Genomic DNA, 12,673 nt, shown 5'->3' on the forward strand with positions numbered 1-12,673 from the left:
TGATACTCTGAATTCAAAAGGTCTGACTCAAAGTCACATGAGATATGGGTGGTGGTCTTACATCCTGGTAATGGGTTAAAGTTGTCAGAAAAATTCCTTATTCCCCTAAATATTCCTGCTAGTATCTAAGTCAGTGGTGGTGAACCTGCGGCCCATCAGAGTAATCTGCTGGGGGGCTGCCAGACAGTTTGTTTACATTTGCACTGTCGCCCGCAGCTCCCAGTGATTGCAGTTCGTCATTCCCGGCCAATGGGAGCTGCAGGTGGCTGTGCAAATGGAAATAAACTGTCTGGTGGCCTGCCAATGGCTTACCCTGCTGGTCTATGTGAGGCCCCTGGGCTGCAGGTTGCTCACCACTGATCTAAATGAGCTAAAATAAATTGTGTTGGTTAATCCAAAATCTTGTAAAATCCCACGAGATTTAGGACTGTTATATTACACTTTGACTAGCTGTCTATTTATTGCTGAAGAAGAAACTGCAGTCCAGTCTCAAATCTCTTTGCACCTTCTCTACCTCTCCTTCCAGTCTTTGTTGATTTCTCTAATTTTTTGTTGTTTTGTTTCTCTATTGAATCAAGCTAATGAGTAGACTGTACTTACTTCATCTGTTGCAGTGATCATTTTTGAGCTCTGCTTGTTTGTTTTTGGCTAATTTACATTTGTTTTTTGAATAGTTTAAATACGGCCTTTAATTAGGGCTTGGCTGTTTGTCATTTCCATCAGCATCTGCAAACTCTGTTAAAGCTACCACTATAGAAAGAATAAGCTGTTTCTGTCATCTTCACACTTCTTTGAATGTAAGCAGTTGAAACTGCTGAGCATTCATTTTTCCTAAAATTTCCATTAAAAATAAAAAGATTCAACAAATTCCAACAGTTAAACAGGCAAGTTTGTAGAGATGAAAGTGGGTGTAACTCCCGAGCTATTTCTACCTGTCCCTTCCATGTATTACAACAAGGACCACTATCAGTCTATTCGATGCTGGGACTTCTAATGTGTTCAAGATTATTAGGCCTAAAGTTAGCATGAACATAACTTAACTTTGGTTACATTCAATTCCCATTCCAACGTTTTACAAGTTACATGGATCAAATTCTGTGCTCTTTCATATTCTGTGCAGATTCGCTGAAGTCAAGAGGATTGCATGGGCCCATGGCAAGTATTTCTAAAGTTTAAATATTTGTTCCAAAATCACCTTCAATTAAAAATACATTATATTTATGATCATTTTAACCTTTCAAACATATATATATATATATATATATATATATATATATATATATATATATATATATATATACACACACATACATACAAACTCATACCACAATCTTGGTAAATACAAATTAGTGGAAATAATTTCCCACTTTCTACCAAAAGGTGGCACATGTGGCACTAGTAATTTCTACATTTGCTAGAGTGCATATAGGAGCAGGTATGGACTGCATGTACCATGATGACGGTAAAATGTTTTTTTCTATTTATTTTAATGATTTAATCATTGTGAATTGGCTGTGATCCTATCCCATCCTCCAGGTCAGTGTCCACAGGCTCTGAGTTAATGTCCACTCTCACCCCTTCGTGGAGTCTGGCTTTTTTGTTAACACAAAAACAAGAATACAGCATAAACCACAGCTTAACCGCACTTACCAAGGTTGGCAGTTCCTAACATTTCCCTCTGAGACTTATTCTGTGCTATTGCCTTAGTTCACTGTAGGCCCTAAAAGAGGCTGGCTCCTACCCCCATTCTATCCTGGTTGGAGATTTCTGTATCTGTTTGCCAGCATGACTTGGGAATATTAATGCAAAGTTTTAGCACCTGCATCCCAGATGATCCAGAAGAAGATCTGTGTTACAAATCATACCTATTTAATACACAAATGCAATAGTTTCAGCTTGTGCTTTGATTTCCAGGTCTTGAAAAGCTACAGATGTGTAAAAGAGATGGATATGGTAGAAAAGGCACTGGTACTGTAGAACAGTTTTAATAAACCACAATCCAAATACTCATTTTATATCCTAACTCCTATATTTTTGAAAATTCACAATTCTGAGCTGAAGCGTAATACAGTGTACCAGCAAGGAATTCTGGGGAGAGTGTGCCTAAGCTACTGGAGAGACCTGGGAGAGTTCAGTACTGGCTGTGGGCCTAAGGCAGCTGGGCCACGAGGCCCCACATCCCACAAGAAATCTGTGCCTTTTAAGTGTGCTTGAGAAGCCAGACTTAGAGAGAATGTCTGGGTGTTGCCCCGATGTAGGAAGCCTGGAAGCAGCTGGGATCTAAAGGTTGGGTCTAGTACAGCAGCCGGGTGACTGTCCCACAAGGGTGAAGAGTTGTAACAACCTGTTCTGTGATTGAACAGAGGAGGCCAGTCTTAGCTGTTGTCAATCTGGCACACATTACTGAAAATTAAAACAAACCAAACAAAACCAGATCCTGCTGCCCCACCAGATATTCCAGTCAGAATTCTGAGATTTCAGTCAGAAAGACTGGATATTTCAAGATTTGACCTCCCATCCACAGAAGAAAGATATTTGATTCTCTCTCTTTCTCTCTCTGTGCTCCCGGAGGAGGACAAGTTACATAGGAGTTTGGTAAAGACATGCTCTATGTGTGATATACCCTAGTTTTAATAGTGTTTAAATTAGCTCTCACTTTGTCCGTATTTCCCTGCTTTCAACAGCCTTGCTCTTGTTCTCATAGTCACTTGTCACATGCACTCATTTCACTGATGTTTGTTCTCTCACCTCTGAGAGGAAAACAAGAACTTGCTGTATTTTGATAGTGGAGCCCTGTGATGGGCAAATAAGCCCCACACTGACAACGAGGGGATTAAAGAGAGCCTGTGGACCCAGTTAGCCCCATTCTGCTACACCTGCAGCAAATGCTAGGCATGGAGAGGGGAGTTAAAAGGAGACCTATCCTAGCTCCAGGCTGACCAGGAAGGAGAGCAGAGCTCTGCTTCTCTTGATGGGCGAGAAGCCTGTCTGCAGCCCGGAGACTGACTAGCTTGCCAGCCAGATAAGCCCTTACTAGAAGGGATGACAAGACCCTGGAGGATCAGCAGAAGCATGGATTGTTTAGAAACAAGCCCTGAACAGAAGGGTAAGGTCCCATCAAAGGTTCATTGGACGACTGTGTTTTGAGTTGCAGGATTCCTGATTCCCTCTGGACCTTAACACCCCAGAAGGGATAGGACTGAAGCATGCCTTGGCCAGAGGGCTAAAGCACTGCTGCCTCAGACCTCCCAGAGACCGCAAGATACTGGCAGAGACTCACAGCTGGGTGAGCGATGTCCTGACAGGCCACAAGGAAGTGCCAGAGCAGCCCCGTCACAAGCCCCAAAACATCTCTGTTTTCAAATTACCTAAAATCTGCAACCTACAGCTAAGTGTGTGGAGGAGAAATGATTCTTCCACATAAAAATATCAACTAAGTTTACATTTTATTTAATTGTTACCATCCAGAAAAAAGTTGCCTCGGAAACATGGGACTTGGTTTCCCTGTGAGATGTTAGAAGGAGTGAATGACCTCCACAAATCCCCACATGTGGATCATGTCATGTCATCTAGGCACCTGCAGGGAGCTAACAGCATTTTAAGAAGTTTGAATTCCATCTATAATCTCAGTGCGTATAATCCATGCCTTCTGTGACAGCCTCTAGGTTTGTACTTTTCATTCACCCCACGTGAGCTTCCTTTCAGTGTGGAGCTGGGATTTTTACCATGATGCGTTACCAAATGCATTAGCCCAAATGGCAGTGCTCTGTACCCATCTGCTTTAAGGCGGAGGAAATTGGGTAATTGTAAACCTATAGTATGAAAGGAATTTCACACTCAAAGAACTCCATGCATATTCATATGTTCACTTTCACCCATAAAAATGCAAGCAGATCTCTACAGTTCTGTGTTTTTAAGACTACACAGAAAAAGATATATGACTAAGAAAATAAACACTACTACAGGGCAGAAGAATAAGCAAAATTTTGACTTGATGCAATAGAAAATGAAAGGGACATTTCCATGTATAGTAATAGTTTAGCTCACTCTGTGTCTGACTTAGTGATAAACTGGTAGTTTTGCCTGAATATGGACTGTAGGTTCAGGCACACTACCATGCACACACAATTTAAGTGATGTCAATGAAATATTTTAAACGACTGTCAGTCAAAAATGAAATATTAAACAACATGGCCAACCAAGTGTATGATCCAATTAGGATGCGATTACAAGATATATACAGAGGGCCAGTTCCTCATCAGGTATAAATCATCATAGCTTCATTGACTTCAGTGGATCTATGCCAGCTGAGGATCTGTCCCAGGTGACAGCACCTGCTGTCATAGGTGCTGGAACTAGAAGTGCTACACACCTCCTGGCTTGAAGTGGTTTCCATCATCTGCAGGATTCACAGTTTGGTTCAGTGGTTCTCAGCACCCCTACTATACAAATTGCTCCTGCACTCCTGCTGTTGTCACCAACACAACTAAACAAACAGGGATGGACCCAAGTCACAAAGTTTGGAATTGAACTTACCCATAGTTTGTGGGTGTTGCTTTTGGTTTAGACCCATATCTTTGGTAAATAAGCTTTTTAATTCAACGCTCAATTGACAGGTGTGCTGAAGTCCACAATAAATATTGTGGAGAAAGGTTTGCAAACAATAGTTTCCAAACAGCTCTTTAGAACAAGGGTGACCTTTGTAAATGTTAGATGAAACAAAAAAGTTGATTGATGGTGTGTAGTGCTTTGTCCATTCCTGAGAAAAACCAAGGAACCTTTTGAAAGTCAATTTATGAACTATAGTCTTGGCAATAAGATCAATAGGGGTGAAAAAAGGTTGGCATAAGGAATAAACAAACTAAGGAATAAATCCTATACCATGTCACCAGAAGAAGGAAAGCCCTGCAACACCACATTATCTTTTTTACAAAATCTAATTTATAGTGGATCAGTTGCTCAAGTTTCTAAACTTCCTGTATATAAGTGACCAAAAAAAACTAATTCAGAGCAATACACTGAAATGCTGTATCATGTACTTCAGAATAAGAAATACACATGTAAGCTCAAAAGGGGATCACATTAATTTAGCCAGCAAAGAGTCCTGTGGCACCTTACAGATTAACAGATGTATTGGACTATGAGCTTTCGTGGGTGAATACCCACTTCGTCGGATGCATGAGGTGGAAATTTCCAGGGGCAGGTATACATATGCAAGCAAGAAGCAGGCTAGAGATAACGAGATTAGTTCAATCAGGGAGGATGAAGCCCTCTTCTAGCAGCTGAGGTGTGAAAACCAAGGGAGGAGAAACTGTTTTGTAGTTGGCTAGCCATTTATAGTCTTTGTTTAATCCTGAGCTGATGGTGTCAAATTTGCAGATGAACTGAAGCTCAGCAGTTTCTCTTTGAAGTCTGGTCCTGAAGTTTTTTTGCTGCAGAATTGCTACCTTTAAATCTGCTATTGTGTGTCCACGAAAGTTCATGCTCCAATATGTCTGTTAGTCTATAAGTTGCCACACGACTCTTCGCTGCTTTTACAGATCCAGACTAACATGGTTACCCCTCTGATAATTAATTTAGCCACAATCACTTTACATTATTAGAGTGGGAAGGAGGTCTGAGAAACCTGTATGTCTGTCTCAGTCTGCATGTGCCTTGCCAAACTAATCCTGCAGGTTCTGGCCGCAGAGCTCCAAGCCCTGAAGGTTCACGTTCTGTTCCCTCTGCTCCCTGTGACTACTGGCCTCTTTTTCCCTTCCTCAATGGTCCATTCACCTTGGAAATATTCAGGGGTAGGGTGAGGCTGAAATCATCCTGTTCCTCATCTTCTGGAACTGGGTGGCCACCTCTTTTAGTATTACTCCAAGGGCCATAATGCTTCTTGCCATTTCAGTAGGCAAGGATGCCCGCCCCTCAGTTTACAAAGATATTGTGGGGTGCAGAAGGAGCTCTGTCCTTCTTTCTATGCTGCAGAGGCAGGAGCATTGAACAGCCTACTCCAGTTGCAGCTGCTCTGGAACATCTCCTACCCTTCCACATTGAAATATGGGATAATGTTGTCCCAAAATATATTGTGAAATTGCTAAGAAACCTCCTCTATTTCTGCAGTTGAAGATCATGGACTCAGTATTGTAGCTAGAAAAATCCTGGGGATCTCTAGCAGTGGCGTAAGGGTTTCTCAGTTGTCTCAGCTCCAGAGCCAGTAGCAAGTGGCTGCAACAGGAGCAAGCTATTTGCTGCTAGCACTGTGACAAGAAGGAGTCGAGTAATTAGCTAAGCAATGCCTAGAAAGTGACAGTGGAGCTATCAAGTGACCCCCAAAGATACTAAAAAGAGCCACCCATCCCCAGACAAGCAGAATTGAGGGAAGAGCATTTCAGGCTTCCCTACTCTCCCATGACAAGTGTCCACTTCTGAACCTCATTCTAGCAGCTGCAGTCTCCCACAGCTCCCCACCCTTGCAGGTACCTGGATCAATCCCCTGCCACAAACTTGTCCTCATCACCGTGACTACAGTCTTTCCATCCACCACTGTAGTTCTCAAGTCAGCAGGTAGCATGTTGAACCCCAACACCAAAATATCACTTCCAGTGAAGGATATATTGAGAGCACTCCAAGAACAGTAAGCAATATTCATAATAAATCCAATTCTGGGCTACATTTAACTGTATAAATACTAAGGACTTGGTATAAACTGAGCTCAGGAAAAGAAATGTGCAGGCTCTCAGAACTTCTCCAGGTCTCCACAGTGAACATCTGTTCCTTAGGTTTCCTTAAGTAAAGTACTGATTTTTTGAGAACTAGCCTTTTACTGTGGATTTTTTAAAGGCTAGATTGCGACAGGCCTTAGCGTGGGTTGCTCAGACTGGGGAATGAATGCACAAAGAACCTTCCCACCAGTTTTCACAACCATGCTCTGGCCTATCACAGTTGCAGGTCAAGGGAGGACCAGGACTGCTCTCTGAAGTGAGGGGAAGTGGGCTGCAGCATGGTGCAGTTCATCGAATTCCTCCTGCACCCCAAGATCTTAGTGAAATTTTCTTCATTTTGTGAAAGAGGAAGGAGAAAATATACTCCCTATCTAAATGTAACACAGGACGGGGATCAATTTGTGGCATGAAGCAAAAGACATGTCCACACAATATGATGACATGACAGGATCTAGCTGTTCAATAAAAAGTTTAGTGATATCCCATAGATGAAATGGTTTTTAATAAAAAAATACATGCCAGAAAATGCTGCGCCCTCTATTGCTTTTTCTAATATAATCAATAAAGATGACATGACAAAGTGACAAGCAGAAGAGCTACATGGTATTTGACCTATTTGTGATGTAATGATTATTTTGGAAAATGCAGTTCAGGATCATAGTGTAATACTTCAGATTATCCACTGGTAATCTGGGGTGAAATCCTGTCCCCACTGAAGTCAATGGGAGGTTAGTTATTGACTTCAGTTGGGCCTGGACTTCATCCCTGGTTTTTAAGCAAAAACTTACATGTGCTTCAGAGTCTATTATTCCAAAGAAGGAAGTTAATGAACAACATGTATTAGGCTGCCTGTCTTGTTTTATGACAAAGTGCGGTACTTTGAACCAACCAAAAGTTGAAGTATAGTCACAGATATAGGAGTGGTTGTTGATTGATCTCTGAACTCAGCTGGGGCAGGGGTGGGCGGGGGGAGAAATGGGATGTGCAGATCACTCCCAAAGGCAGGTCTAGCTACACATATACACATATTTAGCCCTGGTATAATAGTAACAGTGAAGTTACCAGAGTAACTATCTATTTCCATTTTCAAAATACCTTTAAAAGGCGGTTCTACTCTGAAAAGTAACTGTAAAAATAACATAGTGAAAGCCCAAAGAGGTTGGTCAAATTGGAGCAGCCCAGTAAAATGAGAGTAAATATCTCCATGATAGAAGAATTTCATTCCAATGCTTCAGCCATGATATTTGACAACGTGCACATTAATGACCTGATTTTCAGAAGCACTAAGCTGACTTCAAGGGGTGCACAGCAAACAAAGAAAGTATGGTCTGATTTTCAGAAGTGGATTATTAGACAATGTGCAACGTAAGACATATTCATTCTGGTTTTCAAATAGTTCTTAAAGACATTTAAACATCCCTAGTTGCAAACTGGAATTATTTACCATAGGTGTGGCTTCTGTGAAATCCATCAAAAGGTCACCTGGCTCCAAAGCAAATGTACTTCCAACATCCGTGGGGCTCTAAAGGCAGAAAACCCCCCCACAAGTTGGGTAAATATTTAATATTTGTAATTATAGTTTCAAATATATTTAATTAAAGAATAAATTAGCCAAGTAGATTATAAATTACACATACAGTTTTAAATGTGTTTTGATAGGTGAATCTGGAGAGATGGACAACAAAATTATATATCTTTGAAACCCAAGTAAATATTCATTGAGTACATCCAAAGCCCATTGAAATTGATGGAAGAACTCGCACTGAATGCAATGGGCTTTGGATCAGGTACTAAATGTTCTAATTTTCTAGCTGCTGCCAGTATACATAGTATAGTATAAGTATATTGCTACGACAATTTCATATTAAAAACTACTCCCAACTGTAAAATTATAGTTAATACTGTCATCTCATAAGAACATTTAACCATAGCCACTTTCTGTCTTCATATCTATCATTTCTAATCATTTCTCACTCTATTTACATGACCCCATCTTTGCATCTTACCTTTGCACCAGGTGATATCTGGGTTTGTCCTTCTGACATTTGTGGTGTACACATCTTCTGTGACACGGGAGATGCTGATGAAACAGATGTTGATGCTGCTGCAGCCGCTGCCAGTGCTGGAGGAAGGTCGTCTTCATCACTGTGGTTGTTAAAAGTGCATGAAGCTCCATTCATTACAAGATATAACAGAATTTTGTTTTAACTTGCTTTGGAGGTGCGAGAGGCAGGGGGAAGGAGAGGGAGAGGGAACGGAAAATCTGGACACCAGCTACAATGCTTCTGAATGTTCACCAAGCGAGGCATAATTTAATATTTACAGCTAAGTCTGCAAATAAATTAGATTTTCTTTAAACTTTAATGATTTCTCAATAAAAAATACTGACTAAACATGAACAACAAATGCAAAAACTTAAGTGGCCTGTAGTTTCAAATCTAACTTGATATTATGTACAAATAATTAACATAATGACTGAAAATGTATTTGATTAAAAAAATACACTGGTGACTATTTCATATTACTTTTTCATTTTATAGTTTTCATTTTTGTATTCTGCTATTCTATAGGCTTTGCTGTATTGGTAAGAAAACCCTCAAATAGATATACAGGATCAACATCAGCCCCAGTATAACAGTAACAGTGAAGTTACCAGAGCGGATTTGGCATGCAGTATGTATATATTTCCAAATACCTTTAAAGGGCAGTTCTACTCTGAAAAGTAATTGTATAAATAACATGGTGAAAGCCCATGTTTATTGAGAACTATTGACTCCAGATCAAATTTGCTCCATTTACAGAGAAGCCATTTCTTTTAAAAACCAGGCAATCAAGTTGGGTTATTTTCTTCTCACACATGGTCACCAGTAAAAGAAATGCTGCAGACCATATTGTTCCCTCGATTACCATTGCAAAAGCCCACTGATCACAAGTCATTGACTTCAGTGTGGTTTGGGTCAAGTTTTTAAGTCCTCAATTATCCATGCACAGTTGGGCCATAATTTTGCCTCCAGGACCTTTACTACTGGTGGTGATGTGTGAAGAAAACAAAACAAAACCACCACCACCACCACAAAAAAATAAAAATTGGCTGTCACAATCCAGTGCAAGTTTGCTTCTTTTTATTTGTAAAGTGAGCAAGTAACCTGGCACTTACTGTATTACAATGCACATGGAACCCTGCAATGCCAATTTGTCCAGGCACTTTTCAGAGAAGGTCTGTACTTCGGTTTTGTTTTAATCCAGGACTGTGCACCTATTGTTGCTGTCCATATAAACACTACTAACACAAGTTACATGACACACAGCCCAACACTATCTCAACAAAATTGCTATGTGGTTTGGTTAATCCAAGGCTTTTATAAAATGACTAGACTTTGCCAACTAATATTGTCTCTTCCACAGTTCATTCTTTTCCATGGATGAACAATAATTCATCACCACAGCAGAAGAGCATGTATGACACACCCTTTTCATGTTTAAAACAAAATATTAAACCTGCTGAGTTTATTAAATAGGTATTTTATTGATGCAACAAGCCAGATCTGGGCTCCTGACCTAGTTAATCTCTACTTTTATAAACATGCAGCTGACATTTTCTCAGTCCTTACTCCTCACACTCAGCAGGGATAGTCTGGCTCTCTCCCCAGCCTTGCTGGGTAAATCTGTTCCTTCATACTCCTGTTTTATGTGGAAGTGGAAATTCTTTTAGAATCTGCCAATTCGGAAAGGCTTCTTAGGTCAAGTCCAACTAAACTGGGGAATGAATTTGTAATCCTGTCTTATATGCACTGTGCTATTTTGTTCTAGCTACAGGTTTGAGCACAAGACTTTTTACCACTCTACTTCGTTCACAGCACTCCTCCTTTCCCTTTTTGTACCCGCAATCCAGACACCAGATGCTAAATCCCGTTCCCACTGAACTCAATGGCAAAGATCACATTGACTTCAACCAGAACAGAATTTGGCCCCGAAGAAATAAAGGTAAGGGCTAGCTTGTCAAATACTGGTGCCTTAATTTTGCCTTCAGTATTTGAACACGAAGCCATTGTATATGCAAAACCTACACATGCAAGTACCTAAAGAAGGTTGTGCAGTGGGAGTGTGTTGGCTCCAGAACCCAGAGGTCAATGGATCAGAACAATTGTCTGCTAGTTTGCTTTTCATATGCGGTCAGAGTAGATGATCAGAGTGGTCTCTTCAGACCTTATTATCTAATATTCACATTGTACTTGGAATTATTTATTTTGAATGGGCTGCAAATGCAGATTTTAGTTTTGCTGGTGTGAAAATGTGAAGCTTGGAAACTCTATAATTATACATGTTATACAAACATTTGTTAAAAATATGTAATTTACTGTTGGTTTTGTAGTCCCTAGCATTTTAACTGCAATCTTCCACTGAGTTGCAGATTTCTTAGGGGGCCATCATAATGGGGCAAGGCTGGAGAACTGAAAATCTATATTCTGATACTTATAAGAACATAAGAACGGCTGTACCGGGTCAGACCAAAGGTCCATCTAGCCCAGTATCTGTCTACCAACAGTGGCCAATGCCAAGTGCCCCAGAGGGAGTTTTAAAGACACCATAATAGAGGTCCAACTTCAATGTATACCCCAAATTAAGAAACACAGTAAAAGAACTAAAAAAAGAGCCACCGTGGCTAAACAACCATGCAAAAGAAGCAGTGAGAGATAAAAAGACTTCCTTTAGAAAGTGGAAGTCAAATCCTAGTGAGGCAAATAGAAAGGAGCATAAACACTACCAACTTAGGTGCAAGAGTGTAATAAGAAAAGCCAAAGAGGAGTTTGAAGAACAGCTAGCCAAAAACTCCAAAGGTAATAACAAAATGTTTTTTAAGTATATCAGAAGCAGGAAGCCTGCTAAACCACCAATGGGATCCCTTGACAATCGAAATACAAAAGGAGCGCTTAAAGACGATAAAGTCATTGCGGAGAAACTAAATGGATTATTTGCTTCAATCTTCACAGCTGAGGACGTTAGGGAGATTCCCGAACCTGAGCTGGCTTTTGTAGGTGACAAATCTGAGGAACTGTCACAGATTGAAGTGTCACTAGAGGAGGTTTTGGAATTAATTGATAAACTCAACATTAACAAGTCACCGGGACCAGATGGCATTCACCCAAGAGTTCTGAAAGAACTCAAATGTGAAGTTGTGGAACTATTAACTAAGGTTTGTAACCTGTCCTTTAAATCAGCTTCTGTACCCCATGACTGGAAGTTAGCTAATTTAATGCTAATGTTTAAAAAGGGCTCTAGAGGTGATCCCGGCAATTACAGACTGGTAAGTCTAATGTCCATACCGGGCAAATTAGTCGAAACAATACTTAAGAATAAAATTGTCAGACACATAGAAAAACAAACTGTTGAGCAATAGTCAACGTGGTTTCTGTACAGGGAAATCGTGTCTTATTAATCTATTACAGTTCTTTGAAGGGCTCAACAAACATGTGGACAACGGGGATCCAGTGGACATAATGTACTTAGATTTCCAGAAAGCCTTTGACAAGGTCCCTCACTAAAGGTTCTTATGTAAATTAAGCTGTCATGGGATAAAAGGGATGGTCCTTTCATGGACTGAAAACTGGTTAAAAGACAGGGAACAAAGGGTAGGAATTAATGGTAAATTCTCAGAATGGAGAGGGGTAACTAAATGGTGTTTCCCAAGGGTCAGTCCTAGGACCAATTCTATTCAATTTATTCATAAATGATCTGGACAAAGGGGTAAACAGTGAGGTGGCAAAGTTTGCAGATGATACTAAACTACTCAAGATAGTTAAGACCAAAGCAGACTGTGAAGAACTTCACAATTAACTGAGTGATTGGGAAACAAAATAGCAAATGAAATTTAATGTGAATAAGTGTAAAGTAATGCACATTGGAAAAAATAACTCCAACTATACATTCAATATGATGGGGGCTAATTTAGCTCCAAGTTAGGA

At 40.3% G+C, this 12,673-nt stretch overlaps 1 protein-coding gene across 2 annotated transcripts in view; it reads right to left on the bottom strand.

The window, feature by feature from the left end:
• Positions 1-12,673, bottom strand: part of EPB41L4B (erythrocyte membrane protein band 4.1 like 4B) — a 279,948-nt gene that overhangs the window by 29,249 nt on the left and 238,026 nt on the right. For both annotated transcript variants that reach the window (XM_050937694.1, XM_050937692.1), the window contains exons 21-22: positions 8,717-8,855; positions 8,155-8,232 (exon numbers count right to left, since the gene is read on the bottom strand). In XM_050937694.1, coding sequence (XP_050793651.1) covers positions 8,155-8,232; positions 8,717-8,855 — 217 coding nt within the window. The remainder of the gene's footprint in view (positions 1-8,154; positions 8,233-8,716; positions 8,856-12,673) is intronic.

Source organism: Gopherus flavomarginatus, chromosome 2 (assembly GCF_025201925.1).
Source record: "Gopherus flavomarginatus isolate rGopFla2 chromosome 2, rGopFla2.mat.asm, whole genome shotgun sequence".
Taxonomy (NCBI): Eukaryota; Metazoa; Chordata; order Testudines; family Testudinidae; genus Gopherus; species Gopherus flavomarginatus.